Here is a 12,093-nt window from a genome sequence, read left to right as displayed (position 1 = left end):
CACATTGTCAGCACTGAAATGGAGCAAAGGATCATGGACGGTGTATTTCTCTCCCACAATACATTTTAGCAAAAAAGCTTGGCATTCGACACAATATTACAATATTTTGATTGTTGTTGGACAATTGAGTTGGACAAGGACTGAACAAGGACTAGAACAGGACCAAATGGGGTCTACATTGTGGGGACCTTGGAGGAAGGACCTTGGAGGAAGGACCATGTCTAGTGAAAACTAAAGTAACCTTTACCATTATAGATCTTACAAGAGTGTTCCAATATTCATCGCAATTATCGCAATCAAGGTGCATTTACCTGCAAATAGCAACAATTTCCACCATTCGAATCACCCACGACCACGACCGCGGAGAGTAACGGGGTCAACGGTCTACGGGCAATTTTCAGGAAACAGACAAATACAATAGAATCTGGTATTGTCGCTGCCCTTGGTCCTCGCGGGTGGCCTGGCGGATCTGTCCCGGGAACAGTAGTTATAAGGTGTTTTTGGAGACAACGGGAGCAGGATTCAATCATCCCCAGATTCTCTCTCAGTGGTCAGAGCACGTCGCAGCCGGACACATGTAATCGCACATTCATTTGTCACCTGAACATCCTGCTCCACTTCTCAGTGCCGGGAAGAGAGCGCACAAAACCCTGGACTGGGGCACAAAACCCTGGACTGGGGCACAAAACCCTGGACTGGAGCACAAAACCCTGGACTGGAGCTGTGGAGGACGAGGTCGGGTACGCGTGACATCACAATCATCCAGAATACCTATATTTAAATTGAGTTGCAGGTCAAAATGTCAATGTTTTGATGTTGTTAATTGCTAATAGTCTCTCTAATTACCACACGAAACAAAAACTTGTACAACTCTTACTTTTGTCAAATGAACAAAGGCAAACAATTGTTTTTAATCGTATTATTCAAAAGATTCAATAGGATAACATTGCCAAAAACCCAAACCGATCGTCTTGATTGGAATCTCGACGATGCCAATAACACGGTATTTTAAGTGCGCTATCACCATCATTACCATGTGTTTTGGGACTGTGGTATTATCTTTATTATTGCACAACAATGTATACAAGGGCCTCAAACCCCTGCCATGGACACAGTGGATGAACACCTCCGGAGCAAACCTTTGGCGGTGGCGAAGAACGTCATCACAAGAAGTCAGGTAAATTCCCAAGTTCCATGTGTGGCTAGGGCTATATTCTGCCAAACATGCGGGAATTAAAGCTAAATTCTTCAACTAATGCTAGATGACACGTCGTAGTCCCCCACCCTGCTGTACCGGTGAACGTAGCGAATGTAAAGGACTTTAAGGAGCAGCATGTGCACTACCTGCTGGTCTCCGTGGAAATGTTACTGCTTTGTCTGGAACGTGTGTCTCAAAAACAGCGAAATCTCCATCTGAAAGTTCTAAAGATACAGTATTTCTCCTTATTTCTCATCGTTTTGAATAGAGATACAATATGCAAAGCATGGTTATTTGTAGAGGACATTTCATACACAAGGCAATTCAAACAGGAACAGGAACAAACGCTTTCAAATCACAAAGAAATGACAGACCACACACATTGCCAGCATGACAGGCGTCTCCGGGATGGACACATCACTTTTAGATTGATTCTTATTCCCACATCAGCGCGCTATCTGCAAAACAATGTTTAAAAAGTCACGCGCAGGTGTCAGAATAGTTAGAATGAGCATTTGTTTAATGCTAAGTGTGTGTGACAAGCTTCATCCTAAAATGCGGTGCAGGCAAACACGAAATACAAACGCTTGTCTGGCCTCGTTGTGAGGGATTATTTGACTCGTCGATGGCGAGACAATGAGCTCTCTGGAATGAGTTTTATAATGTTGGCTAACTAAGAATGGCTTGTGCTATTGTTGATCCTTTAATCATTTTCGAGGGATGACAAAGCGTTAGATGAAAGCGTGTGTTTGGTGCTGAGCTTGTTTGCAGATGGGACGTCAAAAAGCAACAACCGATCACAGAAGATTTATTCAATACAAAAAAGCATTTCAATATGTCGAGATCTGTTTTTCAAATTTAATAAGAATGACCTAACCATGTCGCTAGATATGAGGTAAACATGACCAAATCACCATTAATTATAGAACATTTATAACGGGGGGGTCCGTGGAATATATTTTTCCCCGACCCTGCAGCAGTTTTCAGGTAATTAGACGTGAACCTGAGGCACGTTTGTCACCGCAATAAGTGCAAATCTGGCGTCGGTGCAGATAAGCCAGCAGCAGATTCAGAGCCGTCCCTTTAGTATTGCCTTCATTTTTCTGCTTAGCAAACCCCTTGTAAGTCTTGAATACTGATGAGAAGCCTCGGCCCGACAAAGGAGCCTTCCCTCGAAAAAGCGCTGAAAATACTGCATGTGAGATCAGATAACGTGGGACGCCTGCAACAAAATTATTATCCTTTTCTGCTGCTTTCTATGGGGAGACAAACATTTATTGAACCGCTCGCCGCGGGAGAGCGAGAACAGTGATTGGGAGTCGGCCGTGTTTGGCGATAAAAACCCCTGGGAGGTTGTTGTAATAGCGGTGTGTATCAAGGTGATATCTTCTGCTGTAATTAAATGCGGTAGATGTATCCCTCTGATAATTGTGTCGTCGAAAGCAGAGGCCGGTGTTTGTAAAGCCCGACTGCAGCCGTCACACTGAGACACAAAAAGAGGGGAAGTCTAAAGTGGATGCTGCCACCTCGGCCGCCGTCTCGTCAGCGAGGGCAGGCGCTAATTAGAGCCATTTCAGTGTTCGCTGCTGTTGACGCGACGGCGGAGAACTCTCGTGCCTTCTGAAGTCTGAACAAGGGCCAGGAACCCGCTAGTCCCACGCAAAATTAGAAATGTGAGGAAGAGATCATTCATTTTCCATATTCATGCAAATCATTATGAATATATGAACTACAGCACAGCCTCAATCTCATCTGACCTCGAAAACAACGCAGGGTTTGGCTTGATGAGAATTTGGATGAGAATAACAGGAGTCACAGAGGAGTGGCACCAGCTCTACAGCAAATTGTTTTTGTGTCCTTAGGCAATACACTTGACCCACATTGCCTGATAAGAAGATGGTGTGGGCGTGATTATCGGCGGTGGTCTTTGGTGCAGCTGTAGCTTAGCACTGAGAGTGAAGTGGATGAATAATGCACACGATTGTGATGCGTCTTTAAGTGTCTGGAGCAACAAAACATGTCTTTTTCTCTTTTATATTGATCGATCGTGGTTATTTTAAAAAAACATATACATATTCAAATATTTTAAAGACAGACATCACAGATCCAAGTCGGAAAACAAACCCAAAGCACAGAATTGGCTAATGCACCGTGTTGATTAAAAGGCCTCTAGCTTATCACAATCTGCTAACAAGATTCCCGATTTGATTAAAATTCAATGAAACACATCCCTATATAATATAAAGAAAATCATGTCTATACTAGCTTCACATTACTAGCGGCACAGTGGCTCACCTCACAGCAACAAGGTTTCGGGTACGACTACTCCTTTCATGTTTTCCGGGTACTCTGGTTCCCCCATCAACCCTAAACATGCACAATAGATACAATCCTCCACCTAAGATAGTCCTGACCAAAGAAGGGCTCCATGGGGCGTTGAAGGATGTTTCCAATGGTACCTTTACCTTTATTTGCCCCTTAAACACACAGCAACCAGACACCTCTATGAACATTAACATTCACACAGGCAGAGTGAGCACAAGGACACTCCGATAATGGAAGCGACCCAAACACTCTTTCAATACCTTGGAGGAGTCTTGATTTGCATAAAATAAACACCAAACCTCATCCAGACTCTGACACATCACAGCTGGGCACGAACACGCCTCACTCTGTGTGGCACTACGACAAGACTTATTTCTGTTGACCGTCAACACCAAAATATATCATCTCCCCCGCCGTACATGCTCTAGCCGACTGCCACATCCGATTTAGCGCCGGCCCGTGCGCATGCATATACAATTAGGCCGCGGAGATTCTCCTCTGACAGCTCTCGTCCGCGCTCTTTTCTGGGCAGATTGAAACGCTCGCTCGCTTCTGCTATAGAGCGTCTTCTGTTTGCGCATGAGCAAAGGCTCCTCAAACCACTCAATAACCTCAGAGGAAGCATCTGCAACTGGCAGCGCGTGCATCACTCAAGTCAGGTTTGTTATGCTCTTGTGTACGCCGTGGGCCAACAGGCACGCTTTACAGTGGATGTAATAATAATAATAATAATAATAATAAGAATAACTTTTATTTATATAGCGCTTTTCAGTGACCCAAAGACGCTGAACATATATAAAAAAGGGGGGGTATTTACAGACAGGGGGGGACAACACGTACAATACACATTAATATACAGATAAAATGAACAAGACAGAAGAAGTAGAGAGAAAAAGATGGGGATGTAACAGGGGGTAGAAGAGTAGGCAATGGGGTAGGGGAGGTCATAGGCTTGGGTGAAGAGGTATGTTTTTAGGCAGGATTTGAATGTTGTGAGTGAGGGAGAGTGGCGGACAGGTTGGGGGAGGGAATTCCAGAGTCGGGGTGCTGTTCGGGAGAATGCTCTGTCGCCAAAAGTTTTGAGTCGGGATGTTGGTGCAGCCAGGGTGAGAGAGGAGGAGGATCGGAGAGCTCGGGAGGGGCGGTGGGGGATGAGGAGGTCAGACAGGTAGGGGGGGGCAAGGTGGTGAAGAGCTTTGAAGGTGAGGAGGAGTATTTTAAAGTTTATGCGCTGCTTGATGGGGAGCCAATGGAGAGAGCGGAGAACGGGAGTGATGTGATCACGGGACCGGGTGTGGGTGAGGAGGCGGGCAGCGGAGTTTTGGACCATTTGGAGTCTATGGAGGGGATGGAAGGAGATGCCAGTGAGGAGGGAGGTGCAGTAGTCGAGGCGGGAGGAGATGAAGGCATGGATGAGGGATTCAGCAGCGGGGAGGGTGAGGCAGTGTCGGATTTTGGCGATGCGGCGGAGGTGGAAGTATGAGGTCTTGACGATGTGGCTGACATGGGGAGTGAAGGAGAGGGTGGGGTCCATGATGACACCGAGATTGCGTACCAGGGTAGAGGGGGTGATGGTCGAGGTGTCGATGCTGAGTGAAAAGGGACCAGTTTTATTGAGTGGATTTGGTGCCAATGAGGAGGAGCTCTGTTTTGTCACTGTTCAGTTTGAGGAAGTTGAGAGTGAGCCATGATTTTATTGTAGAGATGCAGGTTTCGATGTGGCTGAGGGGAGGGTTTTGGGTGGATTTGGTGGTGAGGTATATCTGGGTGTCGTCAGCGTAGCAGTGAAAGTCCAGGTTGAGTTGGCGGAGGATGTGACCAAGGGGGAAGATGTAGCAGATGAAGAGGAGGGGGCCGAGGACTGAGCCCTGGGGGACCCCTGCGTTACTGGGGAGAGGGTGGATGAGTGACCGGAGAGGGAAATGAACTCTTGCCTGTTGGTGAGATAGGATGTGAGCCAGTCAAGTGCAGAGCCCTCAACATGTACATGTACATGTATTTACATAATCAGCAGCATAATTACAGTGATGTGGGGTTATAAAAAATGTGAGTCATGGCAAGAAGGAAGAAGAAAAGCTGGTTTAATTAGATCTCTGTTGGAAGCGCTTGAACAAGCTGATGATGGAAACACATTGAGAGAGTTCCTTTGAAAATAGCAATTTGTCTTGTGTCCATTTGCCCATCGCTTACGTCCACTAACGAGGGTTTTGTGTCATTTGAACTGAATTAAAAGAGAAGTATACATATTCTGAGCTATATGGATGCTAGTTCACCTTGCGTAATGCAGTGGAAGCATGTTATATTCCTTTGTAAATCCATACATAATCTACTAAACTCTGCTATTCTTACAGTCTGAAAACCTCACCCAACACATCGACTCACTTGGCTGTACCCTTTTACTTTCATGTATAACTTTAAAAATCTGTTCCGCCCCTGTTTTGTACAGATATATTGTAAAAGCATCTCTTGGTGTCAAAATGACACCGGTAACTATACTGTGACACTTATAAACTCATCGTGGTGAATAATTACGGTGCACAGAAAGCATTAGGAAAGTGAGGAACATATTTGGACCGGAACACTAGATGTAAATATGAAAAGCACATACATAAGTACATTCTGAAGTAAATTAGGGCGGTCCAACATAAAGGGTTTTTAAGGAATCGTAAGGTAATAACTTGTCCTTTTGCAGTCAGGCTGGCCTGCCAGATCGTGCAAGTCGGCCAGGATAGTCGTGTCTGGTTAGTATTTTCTTCACAACAGAAATGACAAAGAAACTAGGCATTTGTATTTGTCATATGTGTAAGATCTTCTAACCTTCTAGTTTGGACCTGTACAAACAAGGATTCTTCTGATTTCTAAGTCCATGCTTCAATCTTCTGTCAAACGTCAATGCTCATGGATGTGTTTAAATCCTATATCAATTGCAATTATTTAAAAAAAAAGGTTTTCCTCAACTTTGTGCAGCCCTGCAACCGACAACCTTTCCAGTCATGGTTCATATACATGTACATTACAGCCACACGAACCCCTTTGCCCTGTCTCCATCTCCAGTCATGGTTCATATACATGTACATTACAGCCACACGAACCCCTTTGCCCTGTCTCCATCTCCAGTCATGGTTCATATACATGTACATTACAGCCACACGAACCCCTTTGCCCTGTCTCCATCTCCAGTCATGGTTCATATACATGTACATTACAGCCACACGAACCCCTTTGCCCTGTCTCCATCTCCAGTCATGGTTCATATACATGTACATTACAGCCACACGAACCCCTTTGCCCCGTCTCCATCTCAGCAGCAAAAGCATCAGTCAACTCGGCCTCTTAATCTCCGCCCTTCATCATTACAGCGACGCGTACAGTTCCATCATTCTCTCCTTTGTTAGATGCATCTTAAATAAGAAAGAAGAGTGGAGTGGATTCATGCAGGTTTTACTTGTGCAGAGGATACAGGTCATTCACAGCGGTGCAGAGATGTGTGAAGATGGTTACACAGGGACAGAATCGGCCCCCCGCGGTCTCTTTTAAGCCCCTCAGTTGGTACCTTCAATCCCACAATCTATTTTCAACATATAACCAAACAAGGATCATCTTTCAAACACACATCAGCAACGTCTCCACCTGCCAAGGACTTTATCCAGTCTCTAAACTCTCCATCTCTCCATCTCTCTGTGTGTGTTTCTGCCATCACTCAATCATTTTATCTTTTATATAATTCGTCTTCTGTTCAAACCCTCTAAGTGGGTCTCTGGGATAAACTCACATGTTTGGACTGTCCCTTTCCTGCATTGGACCCAGAGAAGACAAGTATCCTCGACCAGAACCATTTCAGAACATAGTATATTAAAAGAGTCAGATTCTTTGACAAATAAAAATAATATTAAGGAAACTGATTGGTACATAATTCACATGATACTGCACAAAGTCAATTGTAACATTTATCTATTTATGGGTTTCAGCTTTCTGTTATACAATATATATTTTGAGGACTTCTAAAGATAAAATATTTCATTTTAAATAGTTGATTGCTATGGTAACCATCCTAATTCCTCATCATTCTGCAAATATCCTCATGAATAGATTGTAATTCTGCTTCTGCAATAATATGAGTTTTATAATATTTTACACAGTTATTGCATTTGAAATGCCAGTGGAATCAGATAACTGCAGTACTTATTGATAACTGCAATACTTACCTTTGATAACTGCAGTACTTACGTTTGATAACTGCAGTACTTATTATTGATAACTGCAGTACTTATTATTGATAACTGCAGTGCTTACTTTTGATAACTGCAGTACTTATTATTGTTGTGTGTTTCAGAAATACATGTAGTAAAATGTCAGAATCGTGTCTGATTCCTGGCGTCAGACTTGGCTGTTCACGTGTCATTTTCATAACCTGACAAGTTCCAGAATCAAATAATGATCAGATTGTTGGTGTGAATGTGTCTCTTGAGGCTCAATATCTCATCTGCGAGTTGCTGTTTGTAAAATGGTCCCATTTGTTTGTGAAATGTCACCTATTAGTCTCCTATTGTCGCTCTTGATCAGAGAAACGATGTCTTTGCATCTTTTTTTAACCGCGCGTTTCACCACTCAAACAAGAAAGACGCTTCAAGTTTCATTTAGTCGAAAACATGTCACACCTCATTCAAAGCACTTCGCCAGATGAAGTCGATAAACCTTGATCTGTGCTTATGTGTCGGAGAAGGAGTGATTAAAGCAGATGAGATGGTGTGTGGATGTAGATTTGTATCGATCCTCCGCTGGACAATGGAGGACCAGCGCTCGAACAACTGGGTCTTAAAATGCATCATATTTTCTCTAGTATTCCTGCCATCAATGCCGTTTTGCCTTTTCGACCAAGAGCCAAAACAAACCCTTCCAACCCTCTTCAATTCCCACCCCCTTGGTAAATGTGTGTGCTGAAACCTTCACCTCCAGAGCCAGGGGGATATCTCTGCCACTCTCCCCCCACTCCAGCTCCTTCATCAGCCCCATACCGACCCAGCGACGCCCCCCCCCCCCTGTCAGCGCACAAATGTAACACTTGATAGATGCTAAGAAGTGGCAGGGCGCATCTCTAATGACACCAGTCTGCCCCCTCCCCTCCTCTCCTCGCGCAATCGTCCACCTCCTCCGTCAACGCCATCCATCATCGTAGACTCGTGGCGAAATCGCAAAACACCTGCAATCTCGCCGGCCGCCGCGCAGAAACCGACTGGCGGGGACGAGGTTGAACCTGCGTCCCCGCCCTCTGCCATTTTCTGACGTGTGAATGTAAATAAGGTGAGGAAACGTCCACGACCTGAATCCCAACGGTCATCCAGACTTGCAGCGTTCGAGCAAGATTGAAAAGTAACTCGTTTTCAGGGATATTTACAATTTCAAAAGATGAGCAGGTTCGTGGTGCTAGACTTCAGACAGTGCTGGATGCAAACACAATATCAGCAGCAGTAATTGTTTCAAAAAAGTATAGATCGAGGGCAATGAGGCGATAACATGGCACAAGAAATGGCACGAACATCACAGCGTCTTCGAAGATCAATAGTTTTGCTCGAAATCTTTGGATCACGCTCCAAATTCAAGACAGAAAGTGCAGCGGTCTCGCCTCTGACAGTTTTGAGAATAAAAGCAGCAACTCTATTTACGGAGCCAAACAGTAGCAGTCCCCGGGCAAGAACGGACTCCCGAATGCGACCCGATCGCATGACGAAGCACAAATAAGACGTGAACCTCCCTGCGAGCTCTTTCGCCTCCTTCCACCAACCGAGGAGGACAATTCGACTTTTCTCAACACTCCCCAACACTGCATCCTCGTAAATCTCACAGTCCCAGCCTCGCTTTCTCACTTACCAGGACTGTCATGCGGAGAATCCCAGTTCAACCCGTTCCATGTTGCCGAGGGTGATCGAAAAAAAACGCCTCCCCAAAACGATGGAGACCGGGACGGACGTAGCAGGGGGGGTGATGACAGGAAGGGGGGTGGGGTGGGGGGTTGGGGTGGGATTGGAGGGTTGCTAGGACGAACAGTAGTTACAATCCCGCCGTCCGAGAAGCATTGGCGGTCCCAGATACCTCCGAGGCATATCCAGAAATCCTAAATCCGTCAGCGGCGACGATGGAGCGGCGTGTAAACACACGGGCGGCGAACACGCGACTCACACGCATGCTGCTGCTGCTGCTGCTGCTGCGGCGGAGAGGACAGAAGAGCAGAGGAGGGAGGAGAGAGGGAGGAGGCAGAGAGGATGGGAGGGGTGGAGAGGGAGGTGGAGAGGGAGGTGGAGCTGCAGTGCTAAAGGAGAATGAGACTTTGGCACAGAGCGAGGAGGGAAGCGAGGAGGGAAGTGAGGAGGGAGGCCAGGAGGGAAGCGAGGATGCAAGTGAGGAGGGAGGAGGAGAGGAGGGAGGCGAGGAGGGAGGAGGGAAGCGAGGAGGGATGAGAGGAAGGAAGCGAGGAGGGAAGTGAGGAGGGAAGAGAGGAGGGAGGCGAGAAGGGAAGTGAGGAGGGAGGTGAGGAGGGAAGCGAGGAGGGAAGCGAGGAGGGAGGAGGAAAGGAGGGAAGTGAGGAGGGAAGCGAGGAGGGATGAGAGGAAGGAAGCGAGGAGGGAAGCGAGGAAGGAGGAGGAAAGGAGGGAGGTGAGGAGGGAAGCGAGGAGGCAAGCAAGGAGGGAGGAGGAGAGGAGGGAAGCGAGGAGAGAAGTGAGGGAGGAGGGTGGGGAGTGGAGGGTGGAGAGATGACGGAGGAGGATTGTGGAGGTGTGGGCTCTGCTCTGTTTCCTGGTGCAGGAGAAACTGGAGAAACGCGACTCTCGAACTTACATTTTTTGGTCATTTGTAAGAGAAAAACATTTATACATTTAGTAACTACACATTAATTTGCCTTAATAAAGCATGATCAAATAGTTTGTTAATAAGGAGTCTTTTTTACATGCTTTATTAAGGCTCTTAAAAGCGTAGTCATTATAAAGTGTTGACAAAAACATAAGAATTTTTTGATAGTCTAATATTTATAAAGAATAGCAGGACGAAAACAAGTATAAGTATGGTATAAAGCTGGGTTAAAACTGACACTTTTACACTCAAAGATTAAATAGCATTTCTTTCTGAATTTGATCCCTCTGATTACTCAGTTTTTACAGTTTATTTGTCAGTTAAGTAACATTTAATTTGACTTATTACGTTAAATTGACTTTAAGTCACTTTTTAAAGTCACTTTTAACCACAACGTAGTTTCATTAAAGCGTTCACAGTTGCATTTAGAGTGTGGACTAGACCCCATGGATCACATCCACGTGATCTGCTCTTTGTGCTTAAGTCAGATCATTCATGTTCTTAAACGGTAACGAGCACAGGATTCAGGAACATCGCGTAAATTAAAGATAATCTGCCCCTCTCCATGGTGATCTGCTGCTCTCCATGGTGATCTGCTGCGATCACCATGGTGATCTGCTGCTCTCCATGGTGATCTGCTGCTCTCCATGGTGATCGGCTGCTCTCCATGGTGATCTGCAGCTCTCCATGGTGATCTGCTGCGATCACCATGGTGATCTGCAGCTCTCCATGGTGATCTGCTGCGATCACCATGGTGATCTGCAGCTCTCCATGGTGATCTGCTGCGATCACCATGGTGATCTGCAGCTCTCCATGGTGATCTGCTGCTCTCCATGGTGATCTGCTGCTCTCCATGGTGATCTGCTGCGATCACCATGGTGATCTGCAGCTCTCCATGGTGATCTGCTGCTCTCCATGGTGATCTGATGCTCTCCATGGTGATCTGCTGCTCTCCATGGTGATCTGCTGCTCTCCATGGTGATCTGCTGCGATCACCATGGTGATCTGCAGCTCTCCATGGTGATCCGCAGCTCTCCATGGTGATCTGCTGCTCTCCATGGTGATCTGCAGCTCTCCATGGTGATCTGCAGCTCTCCATGGTGATCTGCTGCTCTCCATGGTGATCTGCTGCTCTCCATGGTGATCTGCTGCTCTCCATGGTGATCTGCTGCGATCACCATGGTGATCTGCAGCTCTCCATGGTGATCCGCAGCTCTCCATGGTGATCTGCTGCGATCACCATGGTGATCTGCTGCTCTCCATGGTGATCTGCTGCGATCACCATGGTGATCTGCTGCTCTCCATGGTGATCTGCTGCTCTCCATGGTGATCTGCTGCGATCACCATGGTGATCTGCAGCTCTCCATGGTGATCCGCAGCTCTCCATGGTGATCCGCAGCTCTCCATGGTGATCGGCTGCTCTCTATGGTGATCGGCTGCTCTCCATGGTGATCGGCTGCTCTCCATGGTGATCTGCTGCTCTCCATGGTGATCGGCTGCTCTCCATGGTGATCTGCTGCTCTCCATGGTGATCTGCTGCTCTCCATGGTGATCGGCTGCTCTCCATGGTGATCTGCTGCTCTCCATGGTGATCTGCTGCTCTCCATGGTGATCCGCAGCTCTCCATGGTGATCTTCTGCTCTCCATGGTGATTGGCTGCTCTCCATGGTGATCTCTCCACGCAGCGGCAGATTGGAACGGGGCGAGCGAAAAAAGCGGACGTG

The 12,093-nt window shown here is 46.5% G+C and overlaps 1 protein-coding gene across 1 annotated transcript in view; it reads right to left on the bottom strand.

Annotated features, from left to right (window-relative positions):
- lingo1b (leucine rich repeat and Ig domain containing 1b) overlaps nt 1-9,526 on the bottom strand; it is a 130,221-nt gene extending 120,695 nt beyond the window's left edge. Inside the window, exon 1 of the mRNA XM_072465162.1 lies at nt 9,392-9,526. Coding sequence (XP_072321263.1) covers nt 9,392-9,403 — 12 coding nt within the window. The 5' untranslated portion in view covers nt 9,404-9,526. The remainder of the gene's footprint in view (nt 1-9,391) is intronic.
- Between the last annotated feature and the right edge of the window lie 2,567 nt (nt 9,527-12,093).

Source organism: Eucyclogobius newberryi, unplaced genomic scaffold (genome assembly GCF_026437365.1).
Source record: "Eucyclogobius newberryi isolate DKJ021-1_F unplaced genomic scaffold, fEucNew1.0.hap1 SCAF_5, whole genome shotgun sequence".
Classification (NCBI taxonomy): domain Eukaryota; kingdom Metazoa; phylum Chordata; class Actinopteri; order Gobiiformes; family Gobiidae; genus Eucyclogobius; species Eucyclogobius newberryi.
Note: the sequence above shows the minus strand (reverse complement) of the source record. Positions and strands in the feature narration are given on the sequence as shown.